Source organism: Pleurodeles waltl, chromosome 6 (assembly GCF_031143425.1).
Source record: "Pleurodeles waltl isolate 20211129_DDA chromosome 6, aPleWal1.hap1.20221129, whole genome shotgun sequence".
In the NCBI taxonomy this organism is placed as follows: Eukaryota; Metazoa; Chordata; class Amphibia; order Caudata; family Salamandridae; genus Pleurodeles; species Pleurodeles waltl.
The window spans coordinates 1,071,954,308-1,071,972,646 of NC_090445.1; the positions used below are offsets into that span (position 1 = coordinate 1,071,954,308).

At 42.3% G+C, this 18,339-nt stretch overlaps 1 protein-coding gene across 1 annotated transcript in view; it reads right to left on the minus strand.

Annotated features, from left to right (window-relative positions):
• The window catches only part of NOL9 (nucleolar protein 9), a 132,673-nt gene that overhangs the window by 14,717 nt on the left and 99,617 nt on the right, over positions 1-18,339 (minus strand). Inside the window, exon 10 of the mRNA XM_069240091.1 lies at positions 1,762-1,939. Coding sequence (XP_069096192.1) covers positions 1,762-1,939 — 178 coding nt within the window. The remainder of the gene's footprint in view (positions 1-1,761; positions 1,940-18,339) is intronic.

Here is an 18,339-nt window from a genome sequence, read left to right on the forward strand (position 1 = left end):
TTTCTAATCCAATGCATTTGCATGTTGTCATTAAGGTGAGGAAAGGGAGGAACTCTTAGTTATTGGCTCTTCCTTTGCAGAAGAACAGCAGAATGCTTCTTGAATATATGTCTTCCTTTTAGTTTGAGGGATGAAGGGACGTGTCACCACCTGTCCCTGCCATAAGTGTGGGACTGCTTGCTGTGGCATCTGAAGAAGATGGTAATGGCAAGTCTGTCTCAGTGTAACAGCTGGTGGAGGATTTGTGAATCTTAAGGCACATCCATTTTACATAATATTTAATCTCAATATGCATCCGCCTATTTTATGAAGCTTTGCCACATAGTGTATGGTATTTTTTCCATGCTAGAGTGGATGAAAGAAGGGGCGGGGGGAGGAAGTTCTTCTGTATTGGCCAGAGGTGCCCTTGGTGTCCTGAAGACAACTGGAAAACACAACGCTTTGGGATTGAACACACCTCCATCAATCTTTATGGACAATGTGTCATCCTTTATAGTAGTTTTTGTGCACCTGTTGTACGCCTGCGTTAAGGTGACTATGATAATATCAAAACATTAGATTTCAAAGAAAACAAAAACAACAAAATCATTCTACCCCACGAAACGATGTAATAAAAATGATCCATTTTAAAGGATTTCCATAGGTGTAAGTATTCTATTGAGTTTTAAACGTAGAAGCAAATCATGTAAGAGGTTCTAGAGCCTGTGAACATCCCAAACACGCCTGCTAATTGACAACATAGTTTAGTAGATAACTTTCACAGATTTCAAATGATGTACTGTTCTTTAGTTGACACTGAAAGTTTGAGATGGGTACCGATTTAACAGTACCCAAAAAAAAAGAATTTGAACTTTAAATTTACCCCAAAATATAATGCAATATCACTCACCTTAGGATAAACCGCTTACTGGCATCTTTCATCTTAGCCATGTTGTCCACAACAGACAAACAATTTTAAACCAAATACATGTTCTACATGGAGCGCCCATTAGCTACAGGAGGAAAGGGGCAGTGGTGGTTTTGTTAGTGGGGGTGTGGGTGGGTGGGGAGGGTTGACAGCATCAGCAGGGGTTATTCTGTATCGGCTCTTAATATCAAACCATCCATGCGTGGGAGGGGTTGACATTTTGTGCTCTCTGGAAAAAAAGCAATTTGAAGTATTCCGAGCTCTTAAATGTGTTACTAATTGTCTAATCCCCCCGCCCCCTCCCTACAGGCCGTGGGCATTTCTGTATTTCTCTGGCCCGGTTTGGCAACACATTGTGTACAACAAACTTCAGGTAAATTAAAGAACACAACACCAGTTAATTAGCACCAAAAGATGATTCAGTTAGTGGTGTGTGCCAATCAAACAATCCTGGACTCAATTTGTGAATACGTAACACAGGTTTAGGTTTATGTCATTACTGGATTTACAAAAAAGAAAAATTGACTCAAAATGCTACTCATCCAAGGACTGGGGTGCATGAGAACTCTGTAAATCGTGATTTTCTTTCTTAATTAGCCTAGTACTATGAGAACGAGCAGTCATCAACTGATATTTTGTGAACTGGTAATTTTTTGTTGGCAAAAGAAACATTCTGCAACACATGCAGAAAATGTAAGACATGAAACAAATTTAGTTTGTCAACTAGAACATCATCGTTACAATCACAATTAAGAATATCTTTAAAATGCTGTCCTCCAGAAAAATGTTTTTTTTTTTTTAAATCACACCGACAGTTGACTGGTTAGTCTTTAAAAAAATTAGCCGTCACTCACCAAACCCAAAACAATCACAGACTGGAGTCTGTGCAAGGAAAATGGGTCCATCACTCTCACATCCAACATCTTCAAGTAAGCTGCAGAGACCAACCCAGCTGGCATTCACAGAATACAAAGTATGACTGAAAGCAACGTCAGTATGAATGATCCTCACTGCAACTGCATTAAAAGGCACCTGAAAAATGAAAACACAAATATTAAATGAGTACAATTTCAATATAGGCCATTAAACTAGAGAGAAGTAAATTTCTTTTAAAAATTAACTTGTTAAAAACAACTACTTTGCACTTAATGTACATTTGCGTGGAAAGAAACCCACATGTTATTTCAACGTCAACTGAACTGGGGCCCGCTGATAAGCTTATTACCATAATGTGTACATTTCCATCACTCCTTTTCAAAACTTGATCTCTAGGCGCTGGCAAATTGTGTTATTACCGAACTCATTAAGTGCATATTTGATCCGCTTTGGGAAGTACAAATATGATAAGCCCTGCAAGTTTTCAAAAGGAGTGACATTAAGCCTACAAAGACATTTGTAGTGGTTGAATTAATCCACCACCAAACTACAATGCATGTCTAAAAAAATCTATTACAACCACAATCCTGAATGGTGTATAAAAACTATTTGGAAATGTGGGACAATTGTTCACTCACCTCAGAGTCTATTGGTATGCCCAGTACATCTGGTGAACTTCTTAAATCTTTGTAGTTAAATGCTTTTCTGTCTAACCACTTCAGTATTGGCTGTGGTCAGCCTACAAGTAACAATTTGGCTAATTAAGAATGGGAGTTATGGCAAAATACTTCATATGTGCAGTAAAGTTTGTAGTTGGCCTGCGAGATGGTATACACAATTTTTGCATAAGAACTGGTCTATTTCTACCTGTTCCTGTTGACCCACCAAGATCAATTCAAAGCCTCAGAGAAGAAGAGAAACCCATTAGTAATAAGGGGGATGTAGGAGATCTTCAACCCGTAATTTTATCTGAAGTCTGCGAAAGGTGGCATTGGCTACACAGACACAATGGAAAAAAGGCAGTCTCTCGGTGTTCTGAAATTAATTCTGTATTTACTGTCTACTACCAGTTGTTGGAGATGCTTATAAAAGGTAACTATTACACCTGGTCTAAAAATACCAGTTCACGGCAAAGCATGGCCATAATAATTCACTTCCAATAAAGACACTGAAAGACAATTTGACACTTCCATTATACTCACACCTTCGAAGGTCTAGTCGCAGTAAAACTGGTGGATTCTTTCTGCTAAAAACTAAATAAATCCTGTCAAGCAGATATCAAATTCTTGAGGGATCTCTATTGTCAGAGGTATATTTCGTAAAGCTCTTCAACAGATGGCAACCTGGACAAATAAAGTAAGCCATACCAATCGGGCAAGAACTTAGGACTGAAGGACTGAATAAAATAAAATAGAAAGAACACCACAATAAAAGCAATATGATTTGGGAAGGAACAAGATGAGCAAAGAGGACTGAGACGCTTTTTATGATCTTCAACAGGATCAGAACACCAGCATCAAAACCTCTGACAAAGGAGGTAACATTGAGATTATGGATATAGACAAAAGCATTTTAGAGGCAAATAGACAACTAAATAAAAGAGAACACTATTGAAAGTTGCAAGAGGATCCAACGAACACATTTTTGTATGAGTACCATCTGAAGTTAAAGAACTGGTATAAGAGAAATCTCCTAGATGATCAATACAGGTATTTACAAATTAGATCATCCAGAGACGCAAACTATTTATTTCTTGCTAAAGGTGCATAAGTATATTTGAAAACCTACAGGAAGACCGAATTTTACTTCAATTGGCTTGCTCTTCGAAAATATAGCAGCCAGGTTTGGTGACGTATTCCTCTGTCAATACGTAATAAATCTCCCATCCTATCTCAGAGACTCAATACATTTTTTAAAAGGATTAACAGAATCCTATGGAAGTCTATTTACTTAATGGCCCTCATAGGTGTGGTTTCAGTACATACACATCAATCGAACACAATGATGGACTTCAAGCTTGTAAGTATTTTTAAGGCTGAGATTAATCAGCTGGATGAAGCACTCCAACATGTTGTTGGAAAGAATATCCTACTGTCTTCACCATAATGTGTTCCTATTTGTTGGCCACTACTTTCTTCAGAAACAAGGGGCTGCAATGGGGGATGGCATTTGCGGCTACATATGCAAACAAGACCATGGACCTCTGGGAAGCAGAGATTGTATGAACTGAAGAGGACAAGAGAGGATGGAAGAGATTTTTCTATGGTTTGTTTCATGGACTACCTGTGAGAAATTGGGCTGTTGGTTGACTGGGGTGTGAGCCCTGCTCAAGCAACAGCCACAATCCCTTGCAGAGTGAACAACAAAGTCACTAAATTAACCTGTGCTTACCCTCGGACAGCCTGGTACAAAAAGCATTCTGGATAAACTTCGAAGCAATGTGTTATATATTTATGCAGTATACAAATAGCAATACAATGAAAACACCATAATAATCCCAACCCAATTTAGAAAGAGAGAAAATGTTAACACATTTTTTACACCAAAAACCATCAAAATCCAATTAGTAGAACTGGAGTTATGATTTTTTAAAGTTTAAAATTAAAAATAGGAAGCCCTCCGTTTTAGAAAAAGGCCACCTGGGCACCTTTAGCACTATAACCAAGGGTCAAGCAGAGGATGGAGACCGCTAGGGGGTTTCAAGACTCACTCAGGCTGGGTTCAGGTGCGGGCTCAAGTTGGTGGGAGCCCGTTATGTCCCTGTGGTTCTGAACATGGGGCCAGCTAAACTAGCCCTTCGAGTCACTTATGGAGTCCTGGGTGCCTGTGAAGATGCAGGGCTCTACAGCAGGGCTGGCATCTGAAGGTTCAAAGCAGGCTTCAAGCAACAAGGTAGTCCTTCCAGGTACAGCAGCAGTCTGGTAAAGTGCACCAGATCACAGCGGCAGGCAGCCCTTTGAGAGTCTTTCCACCGGTCTAGTAGTGAACTGAAGACTCTGTCTGAGAGCCCTATTTTTATACCCTGGTGCCCTGCTCCTAGAAGTTGGTAGAAGTTTTCAGAAGGGTTCCAGGAGTTCCTGCCTGTCCTGGCTCCAAGCTGGCTGCACTGACAACACAGGTTTGTTAAGCTTACTGTGTGGTGGCAGAGCTCAGCCTATTCAGCTGCAAGTGAGAGTGTGCTTAGCTCCGCTCCCATCAAGTCAGTTAATGGCCCATTCAGACTTTACAAATCCCACTATTGTGTGACTGTTTGGGGTCAAGTCACAAAGTCTCAAATGTCAGTAACACCCACTCATGTGACCTAAGGCAGGCTGCAGGGACAGAGGGTCCATGGCAGGAAAACGCCAACTTTCTAAAAGTGACAATTTAAAACTTGTAATGGTAAATTCAACCTTACCATTAAAAAGGGCTTATCATTACAGGTTTCAGTTTTATTAATACTACATTATTACTTAAAACCATTGCAAAAAGAATTCAAACAGTGCGAAAACGTAATATTTTTTAAAAGATGGCGCTAACACCAATTGAATCTTAATCTTAAAAACTGTATAACAAAGTAAAATGGCTTTATGCTCTATCAAAAATTGATTCCTACATGGCTACTTCCACATAAGATGGACATGCAGAATGGCTTCAAGGGATAGCAGTGCTCATTTGAGTCTTTAAGAGATTAGGCAGTAGTTTCATTATCCCGACTGGTCACGGCCAGACCATTACCATTTGACTGAAGATTACAGAATGACTGCATAAAAGGCATGTAGTCTGTAATACGTTTTTGGGTGAAGTTCAGTGGCTTGATTGCTATAAGTCGTGGGCAGGGGTGGGCTCCAAGTTCACTGATGTAGTTGCCACATCTCACCAGAGTTCTTACGTCTGATTGTGCAAAGGTCATTGGTAAAGCCTCCTTGCAGGTGCAAACATCTTTAGATAGAAATACCGGCTTCAATAATGACCTCCTAGCAGCCTCTAATGCAGGGCAGCAGCATAATAGATGGAGCTAAGATTACAAGTTCATAGATACCAAACATGACATAACTACCACTTCTGGATTAGGAATTACATTGTATGAAATTTAATAAGGAATCCACATAGTTATCCTATAGTGAGGGTTAGGCTTCACAGAAGTGAAAAAAACATTTGGGAGTTTTTCACTACCAGGACATGTGAAATTAAAAAGTAAAAAGTCCTACCTTTTAAGGGAAATGGCCTTTAATACGCGGCCGGAACTAAGTAGGTCGTAACCATGCAATTGTTACCACCTTAGCATGAACCACGCAAATACGTGGTTAAGGCATCATGTGTGGTTGAGGCACACAGCGGGAGCAGCCGGGAGAGGAATACAGTGGCCAGGTAAGTGGGGCATGGGTGTGTGGGAAGAATTATTAAGGACAGGGTGGGGTTAAAGGCCTTTTGGGGGGGTAGGAGGGACAGTTTTCTTAGGGGGAAGGGGACGGGGTTGTTTTTTGTAAGGGGTCTGTGTTAGGGCTCAGGGTAGAGGTAGGCCAGAATAGTTTTTAGGGTAGGGTAGGGTAGGGTAAGTTTTAGGGTTCAGGGCTGGGTAATTTTTAGGACAGTGCGGGGTAGTTTTTAAGGACAGGGCAGGCTAGGTAGGTTTGAGGGTGAGACCAGGGTGGGGGCGGAGGCTTGGCAAGGGTTTTAAATGTCAAGTCCGCATGGTAGTGGGACACTGCCTTCAGGCTGCCATATCAGGCCTGGGGGACATGTTTTAAAGTGATACTTAAGTGGGTGGCTGTAGGAAGCTGGGTTCCCAATTACAGTACTTAACTTTTTGCCTAGTTTTTAGATGCAACTTTGACTGAAGTGCACTGGGTTCCTGCTAATCAGGTCCCCAGTGCCAGTGTTCCTTCCCGAAAACAAGGCACCGGGTCACTTGATCCCCAAGTCACCAGGCCCTTCAGCTCCCTATAAGTTCCCAGTAAATGGTATCCCTGGTACCTAGGGCATGAGTACTGAAGAGGGCCCCTCAGAGCTGCAGCTCAACTTGTGCCACTCTGAGGGACCCAGAAACATCCTTATGCACACTGTCATTGCAGGCTGCGTGACAAGGTGCTTCCAAAATTGAAAACACTACATGGCACACAGTCTGTGTGTCATGTCCCCTAACACTACATGTGTTATATTTAAGTTACCCCTCTAGCAGGCCTCACAACCCTAGGGCAGGGTGAATTATATTACATGTGAAGGCATATCTTCACAAGCAGATATGCCCCCTGCTATGTCTTTGTCGAATCTCAGACATAAGTGACCAGGGAAGCCATTTTAAATACATGTGCTAGGCACTGGTCACTACAAGTTCCCCAGCTACATGATGGTTTCACTGAAGATAGGGATGTTTGGTACCAAACATCTCGTATTGGTGAACCCAACCACACGGATGCCAGTGTTGGATTTACCAATAGATGTACCCAGAGGGCACCTTAGAGGTGCCCCCTGAAAAGCTAGTAACTACTAGTGTGTAAACTTACTGGTCTTGACCAGTTTAGCCACTTAGGCAGGATAGACATTCCAGGGCGAGAAGCTTCAAAGGCCTAGCCGCTTTTGTAATGCGACCCAGGTCTCTCCTAATGGCGGAGTTGACCAACAACCCTGTCCTTACCCCACTTTTGGCAGCAAGATAGGCGGGAAAATTAGGGAGATTAGGGGGTGTGCCCACTTCTAAGGTGGGTGAGCTGAAGGCGACACCACTTTTAAAATTCCTCCATGTTGGTTTGGAGGGAATTAGGACACTAGGGTCAGGGTTATTCCCATTTCCAAAAAGAAGTGGTGTAAAAAAAAAAAAAAAAAAAACAAAAAAAAAAAAGGGTGATGTCACCCTAAAGGTGGGCAACTCATTAACTGCTGACTAACAATCCCTGTAACACCACTAAATTGAGTATTTAGGTGGCACCCCAGAACTCAGATCCTGGCACCCTAAGAAGAAAAAGACAAAGAAGAGAGGCACCTGCAGAAGAGGAGCAACACCAGCATCTGACCTGGTACCATCCCCGCTGGCCTGTCTGCACTCTTTGACTGACTCTAAGGAAAAGACTCTACAGATTCCGGAACTGCAAAGACCGACACATTAAGTCACCACTGCAGCCAATGTCATCGACCAGGGTGGGAGTGGACTTCCGGTGCCAGAAAGGACCCCCAGCAGTCCAGAGTGAGTCCATGTGGGTTTCACCCCTCCTGGACTCTCCAAAGTCACCTGTAGCCTCTGCACACTGGTCATCTTTCCCACAGCCTCTGTTGTGTGAGAAATCTGACACCTAAAGCAACCAAAACATGCGTCACCACCGGCCCGAGTTGAAGTGGACCCCAGGTGTCAACTACGTCCTGCAGCTCTCCTAAGCTCGAGTCCACTGTGGTTTCACCCCTCCTGGACTCCAGGAAGATGCCTGCATCCTCAGACCACAGGACCCCCCCATCCGATAGTGCCCCTGGACAAGGCAACCCAATGCCAAAGGACACCCCTACATCCATCGCCCCTTGGCCCTGGTGAAGAGGACCAACGGTGCACCTATGTCCCTGAGCACCCCTTGTTTGCAACATACCTGTTGGTGGTCCCCAACTGGCCACATCCAGCAAGAGCCTGCAGCCCAACTCCACGGAGACCAACCCCCCACTGAAATACATTGGGCACCTGATGCCATACTACACCTCTTCACCCGGTTGTCCTAGTGCTTCCCAGAATGACCTGTTGATGTTGTCCTGACTCTTGCGGAGAAGTCACATTAAGTCAACAAGATTGGTCCCCTGAGTTGTCGCAAAGTGCTTGTTTGTTGAATGTGTTTTCATTCCATAGGTTAACACTGAAGAACTCTGAAACTGTACTGTTTTTTTTCAACTGAAAATAATGTATGCTTAAAAACATAATTAACTTATAACAAAGTTCTTGATTTTAAAGTACATATAAAAAGAATTGCTATTTTTCTAAACTGGTCTCAGATTTATTCTTTGATTGTGTCTCTCATTTATTGCCTCTGTGAGTACAATAAATACTAAGTACTTCCCTCTGATAAGCCAAACTGCTCGCTCACAATATCACAAACTAGAGCATTAGTCCCATCTACTTTTGCCTTTGCAAACCAATTGGAGACCTAATGGACTCTCTGCACAGTGTACTTCTTTTTAGTGCACCAAATAGAGAGCAAGTTTTCCACAGTGGCACAGTAAGTGCTGCAGGCCCACTGGTGGAATTTAACTTACACGCCCTTGGTATATAGTATACCACTCTACAAGGGTCATACATGTAAATTAAGTATGCCAATCAAGGTATATAACAATATAACCAGGTTTTAAGGAGAGAGCAAAAATCCAGCAAAAAGTAGGAGGAAGACAAAACTGGGAGTGAGCATGGTCAGAGGGCCTTTTCAACACTACCTTTTCCAGATATGGGATGGTGATAAAAAGGAACTTGCAAGCTTTATAAGGACATTGAGTGTGAACTCTCAAAACTTGAAATTTACATGTGAGATTATTGAAATTGAGATAAACTACCCGGATATAGGAGTTTTCATCAATGATAATAACATTTGCACCACAATAACTATAATAGTATATTACAGGAAAATAGTCACCCACGGGCTCTGAAGTGGACTATCCCCTATAAGGAATTCCTCTGAGCAAGATGAAACTGCTCAGAAGAAGAGGAATTAACCATGCAAGAGAAACGTAATACAGATTCCAATTTATTGCATACCCAAAGAAAGTCCTGGATGATGCGCTAAAGAAAACTAGGTATAAGAAAAGAAAGAATCTTCTAGTCCCAAAAAAGAAAACCTGTAGGGTTCCAAGGTATAAAATGGGTTACAATCTAGCAAACTTTGAAATCAGGGAACTTTTGAAACAGAACTGGAAAATTCTAAACCTATTGAAACATTTAGGAAAATGTTGTCAGAACAGCCCATGATACAGTGTCAATAGGAACCGCTTGGTAAGAATTAATATGAGCACACAAATTTCTAATATAGTGAAAATCCCCAATTGGCTATCATATAAAAATAAAGAATTTTGAAAATGCCAGAAATCTAAGACACGCCTACATGGTGAAAATACAACCATTTTTAATTTCAACATGGACAGAAGGCAAAAAGGAGAGGATTACTTGCAAAACAAAACATGTGATCTATGTAATCAAATGTTTTTGTGGGCTCAAATATGTAGGGAGCACCATCAAATTGAAACTGTATATTACAACATTTTGGTGCCATTTTAAAACAAGGTTTTCTCCTATTCTGTAGCGAAGCACGTATGGGAGATGCATAATGGCAAAATGGAAGGAATAAAATACTATGGGATACAACATGTTGCCAAACCGCCATGGGGGGGGGGGGGGGGGGGGGGGGTAACAGAGAAATAATGCTGAGAAGACATGAATTTAAAATGATTATATGGATGGGGACGGAACAGCCATGGGGTATGAACGCTTATGTGGAACTTCATGTCCATCTGTAGAAAAAGCCCCAATTAAGTAAATCTGATTTTCTGGGATTTTCTTAGAGCACCCCCTCCCTTCAGGTGTTTGAACATTTCTCACAAGACGTTTTATGGTTGATCACAACCACCCAGAGTACCATGTCTTCTAGCTAGCTTTTTAACATCTATTAGAATGCAACTTAGCACAGCTGTTTTATACAGATACAATGTTTTAACTTGGCACTTTAGGATGAGTCTAGCAAGCGTCTCACCAGGATTTACATCTGTGTGAGGATATGACCATTTTGTTTGTACTTTACGCAATTAGAGAAACACAATACATACATATTACATATAGTGTGTGATATACTGGGATATGATGCATGTGCCTTAGATGAAAAACAAATATTATGGTACAGGACCTGATGCACTTTAAGAACTTTTTATGCAAACGAGCACCTGATGGAGAAGTATTTGAGATGTGGAAAAGACAGTATTTCACAAAACCTTTTGTTGCACTTCAAGAACCTCTATGCACATTTTTCGCTTTATTACAGACACATTGTGTTGATGTGTTGCACAGAGCTTGATGCACTTTAAGAACTCTTTATGCAGATTTGCACTTGATCTAGATCACCCTAGGTGTGGAATAGGAAGCATTTCAAAGAAATGAATGCATTTTAACAACTTCTCATTCAGATTTGCACTTTATTACGGATCCATTGTGTCAATGTGGGTACCTTAGAGATCGCATGTACATGTCAGGTGTTCAAAATGAATAACTAGTACTTTATCAATAAGACATATACATTTGGGTCTATATAATATCAGGCATGTTAATGTTAGCAAGTATATACAGAAAATTATACGCCTTACTTGAACTTCCGTTTGAATAATCACAGTAAATTGGTGTTGATCAGTAGCTATACTGCGGGCAGATCTATTTGGCACCCCTTCCATTAACTAGCGATTCACTGCGATTAGTAACAACGCAAATTCTATTTTGTTGGTAATCTACAATATTATACTTGTTCAATGTGCCTTTTATGCAAGAGACGCAATGGTTTTGGTTCACAATAACTCCAAATTCCACTTACATGAATGACAATGAAATAATGCCTCTGTCAATTATGTGCTAATTTGTGCAGTGGGAACTAAAAGGTACACTGTAATTGTGTTGAACTTCAGGTAATAGTGTGTTAAAATGTTGTTGCAAAGCAAATGAAACAGGAGCTCTGGTTAAATGCTCATGAGGCTCACGGTTGTGTATCAAATTACAAATGCACCTGTCTAGCACATTTTATCCATAATGATATGCATTATTGTGGTACTTCACCTTTAAGTGCTGTAAATAAATTACATGTGGAATATCAATATGGCTATAAAAGGATATCTTTTGTGCAGTTTAGTTGTCAATTTTAATGGTGGCGGACAATGGGTGTTTTTCCTTTTAAATGGTATATTCTGCCCACTGGAACTCGACAACCCAGCAGGAGGCTACAGCTGAAACGCACTGGTCACATTTTCGGCGCATTGTGCACTTTGAATGTGAATAAAAACATTTGATTCTTGCCTTGGGAGTTGTGCCGCTGACTTCTTTCCCACCATGGAGATGTAAGAACGTTGGAAGTAACCGCAAAGCTGAGATGGAGTATCGAAACCAATACATCAATACGCTGCGAGCAAGCAGCTTCCCACCGAACGACACAGGTGCTCAGGACAGCTCGCACTCTGCTGTAATTTTAAAAGAGCTTACCAACCATTCGTCCAGGATGAAAGACAAGGCACACCAATTCCTTGTACTACTGTTTCCATGCAGCAAACAGCACGACCCGTTTTGGCTGCGCAGTAGCATTTTCCGAGTTACCAGGTACTTGCATGTGCCAACAATATAACTTGCTTGGACTGTTAACCTAGAAAACATACTACTGCGCAATCCAAAAAACAAAGAAACTTCTTCAATGTATTGCAAAAGTAATGAAAACAAAAAAGTACTAAATGTTCCCCATTTAGTGGCCATTGGTAACAGAAAAGTGTTTAAGAATACCATTCCAATTCTGTTGTATGTGAAGAAAATGTCTTGTGTAAGCAAAATTCAATAGCTCATGAATATTAAAGAAATGGGAAAAGCAGACCCTTGTAGTTTCATGATAATATATTCAATCTCAAATAGACAGCACAGGTGCATGTAAAACCCTGAGTGCCAAGTGCTTTAGTAAAAATCTTTCCCGTGCTACGCAAGTCCAACAATTGTGCACAGATAAGGGGACATAGTTTCTGACCAAAGCTGACTGGGTCATATCTAATCCCATGCATGGTGAGTACCCAGTTTCCATAAAAACTATACTGAAAATATTATTAATTCATGTTGATATCCCTATTCTAATCACACATATAATGCAATCCCTCCTGAAAGATTCTGGTCAAGAGCCCTCTATAGTGTAATACACCAATGACAATTCCAATGTTAGTATTCTCAATATGCTTTCATACTAAACCGGTCAGATATGTACACATTTAGTCACTGTGAAAATAAAGTTAAATATCCGGTACAATAGCCTCATCGTGTCCTCCCAGGATCAGGTCATGAGATAAGCGCCCCCAGTGTTCCAAATAGTGCGAAAAGGTGTACAGAACAACAGAATAAAAAGGACTTGAAACACATGACTGAGTTAGTCACCAATATGTACAGGCAATTCTTCCCCATTCAGTCCAAGCGGAATTTTAAAATTCAATTTATTAATGTAACAATATTCCATTACTATCATATTTATCTAGATTGCCTACTCGGATTTTAACGACTATCGATACCAAAGTATCTCAAAAGGTCACCATTCCTCTCATCGTGACAATAGAAACGCCGGCCTACTGGATAATTAGGATCATAGTTATGGCACGTTTGTGCTTGAATATCCTCTATTTGACCTGTAGTTTAGTCCTGCCAAGATATTGTAGGTTGCACGGGTATTCCAGAACAGATATCACAAAGCCAGATTACAGGTGATATGTTGTGATTTTTTTGCATTTTGCCTGTTGGTAGGGTGTAGGAACTGCAGTTTCCACTGTTCCCACAGGCCTTGCATAAGCCACATTTGTAGAATCCAGGTTTTCGGGCAAGCCAAGTAGTCTTAGTTGAAGGAGTAAAGATGTGTACCACAACATCTCTTATTGATCTAGATTTTCTATACATAATGGCAGGGACATCACTTAGATTTCTTCCTATAACTGGATCAGCTATGACCAGATTCCAATGTTTCTTGACGAGATCCCTGATAATATGTGAACGCTTGTTAAAAGTGGTAATAAATTTGGGTATACCGTTAGATTTAGAGTCTTCCCTATGAGTTATTTCTGATGTGTGGTGTCCTTAATCTTATCAAAAGCTTGCTCAAGAATTCTTTTTAGGGCTAGTCCCTTTAAGATAATCTCGTCAAAATCTGGGCAACTTTCAATCTATATTCAGCAGTTATAGTTACTTGCAATAAATCCAACTATAAATTGTGCCCAAGATAACCAACTCCTGCCCTCACCATGCACAGTTTTCTTATCAATAATTTTATTGCAAATGTTGCAGTGATGCCATAGGTGTCATCAGTGATATAATATAGCCTTCGGCTCAGGCATTTAACACGGAAGTGGGCCTTTAATAGCCGGTAGAGCCCACTACGGCGGGTTCTAAGGCTATTCAAACATTCTGCCACTCATGGCAGAATGTTCTATTTAAAAAAACAAATTGCTCACGGAGCCCGAGGGGATTAAAATCCCCTCTGGCTCCGAGAGGCTTTGTTCACAGCTGCTGCTGTGAACAAAGCGAACATTGGAATGTTGGCGCTGCGGGCTTTTACTGGCCAGTAAAAGCCCACAGCACTCCATTGTTTTAAGTGAAGCTGCCAACTTCCAATGTTCTAATATGTGGAGTAATTAGCTGTGTATGGTGAAGGCACGAGATATAGTTACCTTAGGGCACGACTTATAGTTACTTGAAATAACTATCTATAACTGCTGAATTTCTATGGTTTTGTACAAATAAATTCAGAACCTAACTATAATGTCCTTGTAACCTTTGTTTTTTACCCCCAGAGATTTTCTCTGTTTTTTTTTTTAACCATAGTCATTTTTTTTTTCTATAAACAATTTTTATTATTTTCAAAAGGAAAAGGGAAATGGGAAAAATGGTTCAAAGCAAAAGACACATGTATCTGATGAAGTTTCATTGTCATCTCAGTATCCATAATCATAGTCGACAATAATATTGGTAGTGAGACTGGCAGTAGTACTAATAACAGTTTATGTCTCATTACTACAGTATTAGCTGTATGATCTTCCTGGATTAGGTCAGTAGTTCTAGCCATCGTCCCCATATCTTCTCAAGTTTGTGTGGCCACCCCCTAGATTCAAATACCAATCTCTCCTGGTTTGCACAGCAGTCCACCCCTTTCCTCCATTTCTGGAGTGATGGGCCTTCGGGGGAGTTCTAGGCGGCGGCAATGTCTCTTTTGGCAACCAACAGCGTTGTGGCCGTTAGAGCGAGCTTAGCACGTGTTCCTCCCATTTCTTCCATCACTCCCATTAGGATTAACTTTGCAGATTTTTGTAATGTTTGTCCCAGGGCCATTTCCAGTTCCCGGACCACCCCATCCCAGTATTTCTGTATTTGGCAGGACCATACCATGTGGAAGAAATCTGCTGGGTCACTTGAGCATCTTGGACATTTAGCAGTGGAGCGGGTTCCCATTCTGTATAGTCTGGATGGCACCAGATACGCTCCGTATAAATAGTAGAATTGTATCACACGGAGCCTAGCCGACACCGTCAGTGTCCTAGGTGCCATTAAGGCCTCCCTCCATTCAGTTTCATCCAGAGCACCGACCCAGGACTCCCATTTGGTCTTTATTAAATTTAAGTTATCGGGGGCATTGTTAATTAGTGTTTTATAAATTTGAGAAATGCCTTTCCCCTCTAGGTTTCCCATAAGCAATTTGGCTTCGAGTGGGTTGAATTCTGGCATGGGGCCTGTCGTGGGCAGGTGGGTCCTCAGGGCATGTCTTAGTTGGAGGTATCTAAAGAATTGCGTCTGATTTAGTTGAAATTCTGTCTGCAGGTCCTGAAATGTTTTCAAGGTTCTTCCCTTCCTTATGTCACCTACGAGGGAGCTGCCTATTAAATCCCAGTCTGCAAAACCTTCCAGCACAGCCGAGGCGTTTAGCCATTTCCCTCTCCATAACGGGGTCTTAAGGGTAACAACGGCATTCCAATGAGTGTATCGCAGTGCGGCGCATCATGCTAAGAATACCACCCTGGTTACCTCTTCCATGTCACGAGGGAGTGATGATCCGTATAGTATGTCAAGGATATTTGGGAAACCCAGGATTGCCAGTTCCGTTCGATAGGCCGGGTCATCCCATCCTTCAGTGAACCAGTCATGGATCACAATTAGCTGGGTGGCTAAGTAATATAAATAGGGGTCTGAGGCGCCCAGGCCCCTGTCATATACCCCTTTTCGGCAGTGTTGTGTCACTACTCTGTGCCTAGCGCCCCGCCAGAGAAATCGTCCTGTAATACCCTCAAGGTTTTTAAACCAGGAGCAAGGAATGGGGAGGGGGAAATTCTGAAAGATATATAACAGCCTCGGTAGGATCATCATTTTATATAAGGCCACTCGGCCCATCACATTTAGTGGTAGGGTTTGCCATCTTTGCAAATCTGTTTTGAATCAATTTAATAAAGGAGTTAGATTTTTGGCCCAATCATTTCAGGAGGAAGGGATACCCAGATGCCCAAATATTGAAAACTAATCCTGCGTAGGGGTATGGTATCTTGCCAATCAAAGCAGTCTTGCGAGTTCGCTAGTGGGATCAGGATTGATTTGGTGGAGTTCATCTTGAGTCCTGATATTTGTTCATATTGCCGTAAGAGGCAGAGACTTCTTGGAACAGTTATATTAGGTTCCTCTATATATAGCAGGACGTCGTCTGCATATAGTGCTATCCTGTCTTCTCTGCTTGGGCCCCATTTCTATCCTTGGTATTTTGGGTCTGTCCTAATCATCTGAGCCAAGGGCTCAATGGCTAGAGTGAATAAAAGAGGGGATAGGGGGCATCCCTGCCGTGTGCCTTTAGGGATATCAAATTTGGAGGACAAGGTCCCGTTGACCTGTACACGGGCCGTAGGGTTAATGTATAACGCTTGGATCAGGCGGCAAAATCGTATTCCCAAGCCTGCGCGTTGGAGCACTAGGAGAAGAAAGCCCCAATCAACCAAGTCGAAGGCTTTTTCGAAGTCGATAAGTAAAAGAGCAAGGTTTCGGGGCAGTCTGCGTCTCTCCGCTTGAGCCACATGTAATCGGCGGATACAGTGTTGTGTACTGCGGGTTGTCATGAACCCACATTGATCTGGGTGAATTAGTTGCGGTAAGACCCTTTTGAGACGAGTGACGAGGATGGAGGCAAAGATTTAAATTTCGGTATTGATCAACGATATTGGTCTGTAATCTGCACAATGTTGTGAGGGAAGTTGGGTTTTTGGGAGCACTACAATTGTGGCATTATCTAGTTCTTGGGGGAAGGCTCCATTCTTTTTGGCCTCTGTGAAAAGGTGCATCAAGTGTGGGATCAGGTTTTCCCTATATATTCTGTAGTATTCCGAGAGGAACCCGTTGGGGCCAGGCGTCTTGACTGTGTTCAGTGTTGAGATCGCCATCACAATTTCTTCCGCCTCAATGGGCTCCTCCAAGATCTGTGTTTCTACCATGGGCAACTGTGGGAGGGCGACCTTATCTCGTCGTTGACGGGCCTGATGTAGATCTACGCGTGTAGACGCTTGGTATAGAGTGCGGTAGTAGTTGGCAAAGGCGTTCGCAATTTCGGAGTGCTCTGTAACCAGATTCTCTTTTGTGTCATAAATTTCAGGGACAATCCTGGAGGCCTGATGGTGGGAGACCAACCAGTATAACATTTTCCCAGTTTTATCGCCCCATCCATACATTTTCCCAGTGCTGGCACTCCATATGTGTTTCGCAGCCTCTAAGGATTGATTTCGGATTTCTTCCCTAATTAGAAGGAGTTGCCGTGCCAACCCCTCACTTGGGTTTGTTGCATTTTCGTTTTCAAGATGTATCGCCTGGGATTCTAGTTGTGCAATTTGTTGACTTTTGGTACGTTCTTGGTTCCGTATCAAAATCCTAGCCACACCCCGTAGTACCGCTTTGCCCGCTGCCCACAGAGTGCCCATTGAGGCCCATGACCCTTTATTTAGTTGAAAGTATTCTGTTTGTGCTTGAAGTAGTTGTTCTCTGTAGTGTTTGTCTTGGAGGTACCATGCGTTTAACCGCCACATTGGGCGGAGCCAGGATTGGGCCGGGCCCAGAGTGAGTCGGAGCAGGTCGTGATCAGTGATTCCTCAAGCTAATATTTCTATGTGTGTGAGGGTTGTGCAATCTGTGCTTGGGAGAAGAACCAGGTCTATTCTGGATTGGGAGCCATGGGCTGCCGAAGTATGGGTGAACTGCCGCCGTCTTGGATGCCATACTAGCCAGGCATCACAGAGCCCTTTCGCAGAGAACCATCCAGTAAGTTCCACTGCTAATGTGTGTCTGTATGCTGAGAGTGGACCGGCTACGTCTAGGGCCGGATCTGGGGTTGCATTAAAGTCGCTGCCTAGTATAGTACACCCAGGGGGTAAGTCTGCGAGTAGTTTGGTGAGTGCTTGGAGGGTTTTATTGGTTAAGGAGGGGGGGGGGGGGGGGGGCATAGACACTAATTATATTGATTGTGGCCCCCTAGATCTTGCCAGTGATGGCTATATAGCACCCCTGTTTATCTCTCCATGTCTGGACGTGAGTCATGGGGAATGTATGGTGTAATAATATGGCCACCCCCGCGATCCCCGAGTAAACCCCGCATGATATGCCCTGTCGAAACCTCGGCGGGCTAGGAAGGGACAGTTGTCTCCTAGGAGATGTGTTTCCTGTAACAGGAGGACTTCTGATCGGTATCTGTGTAAGGAGTTGAACACTGCGGTACGTTTGATCTTGTCAAGAAGACCATTGACATTCCATGAGATAATCTGGACCTGACCCATGGAGGGTGTGTATTTTTGAATGGACTCTTACAATGGATGACCCAGCTTTGAACCACGGA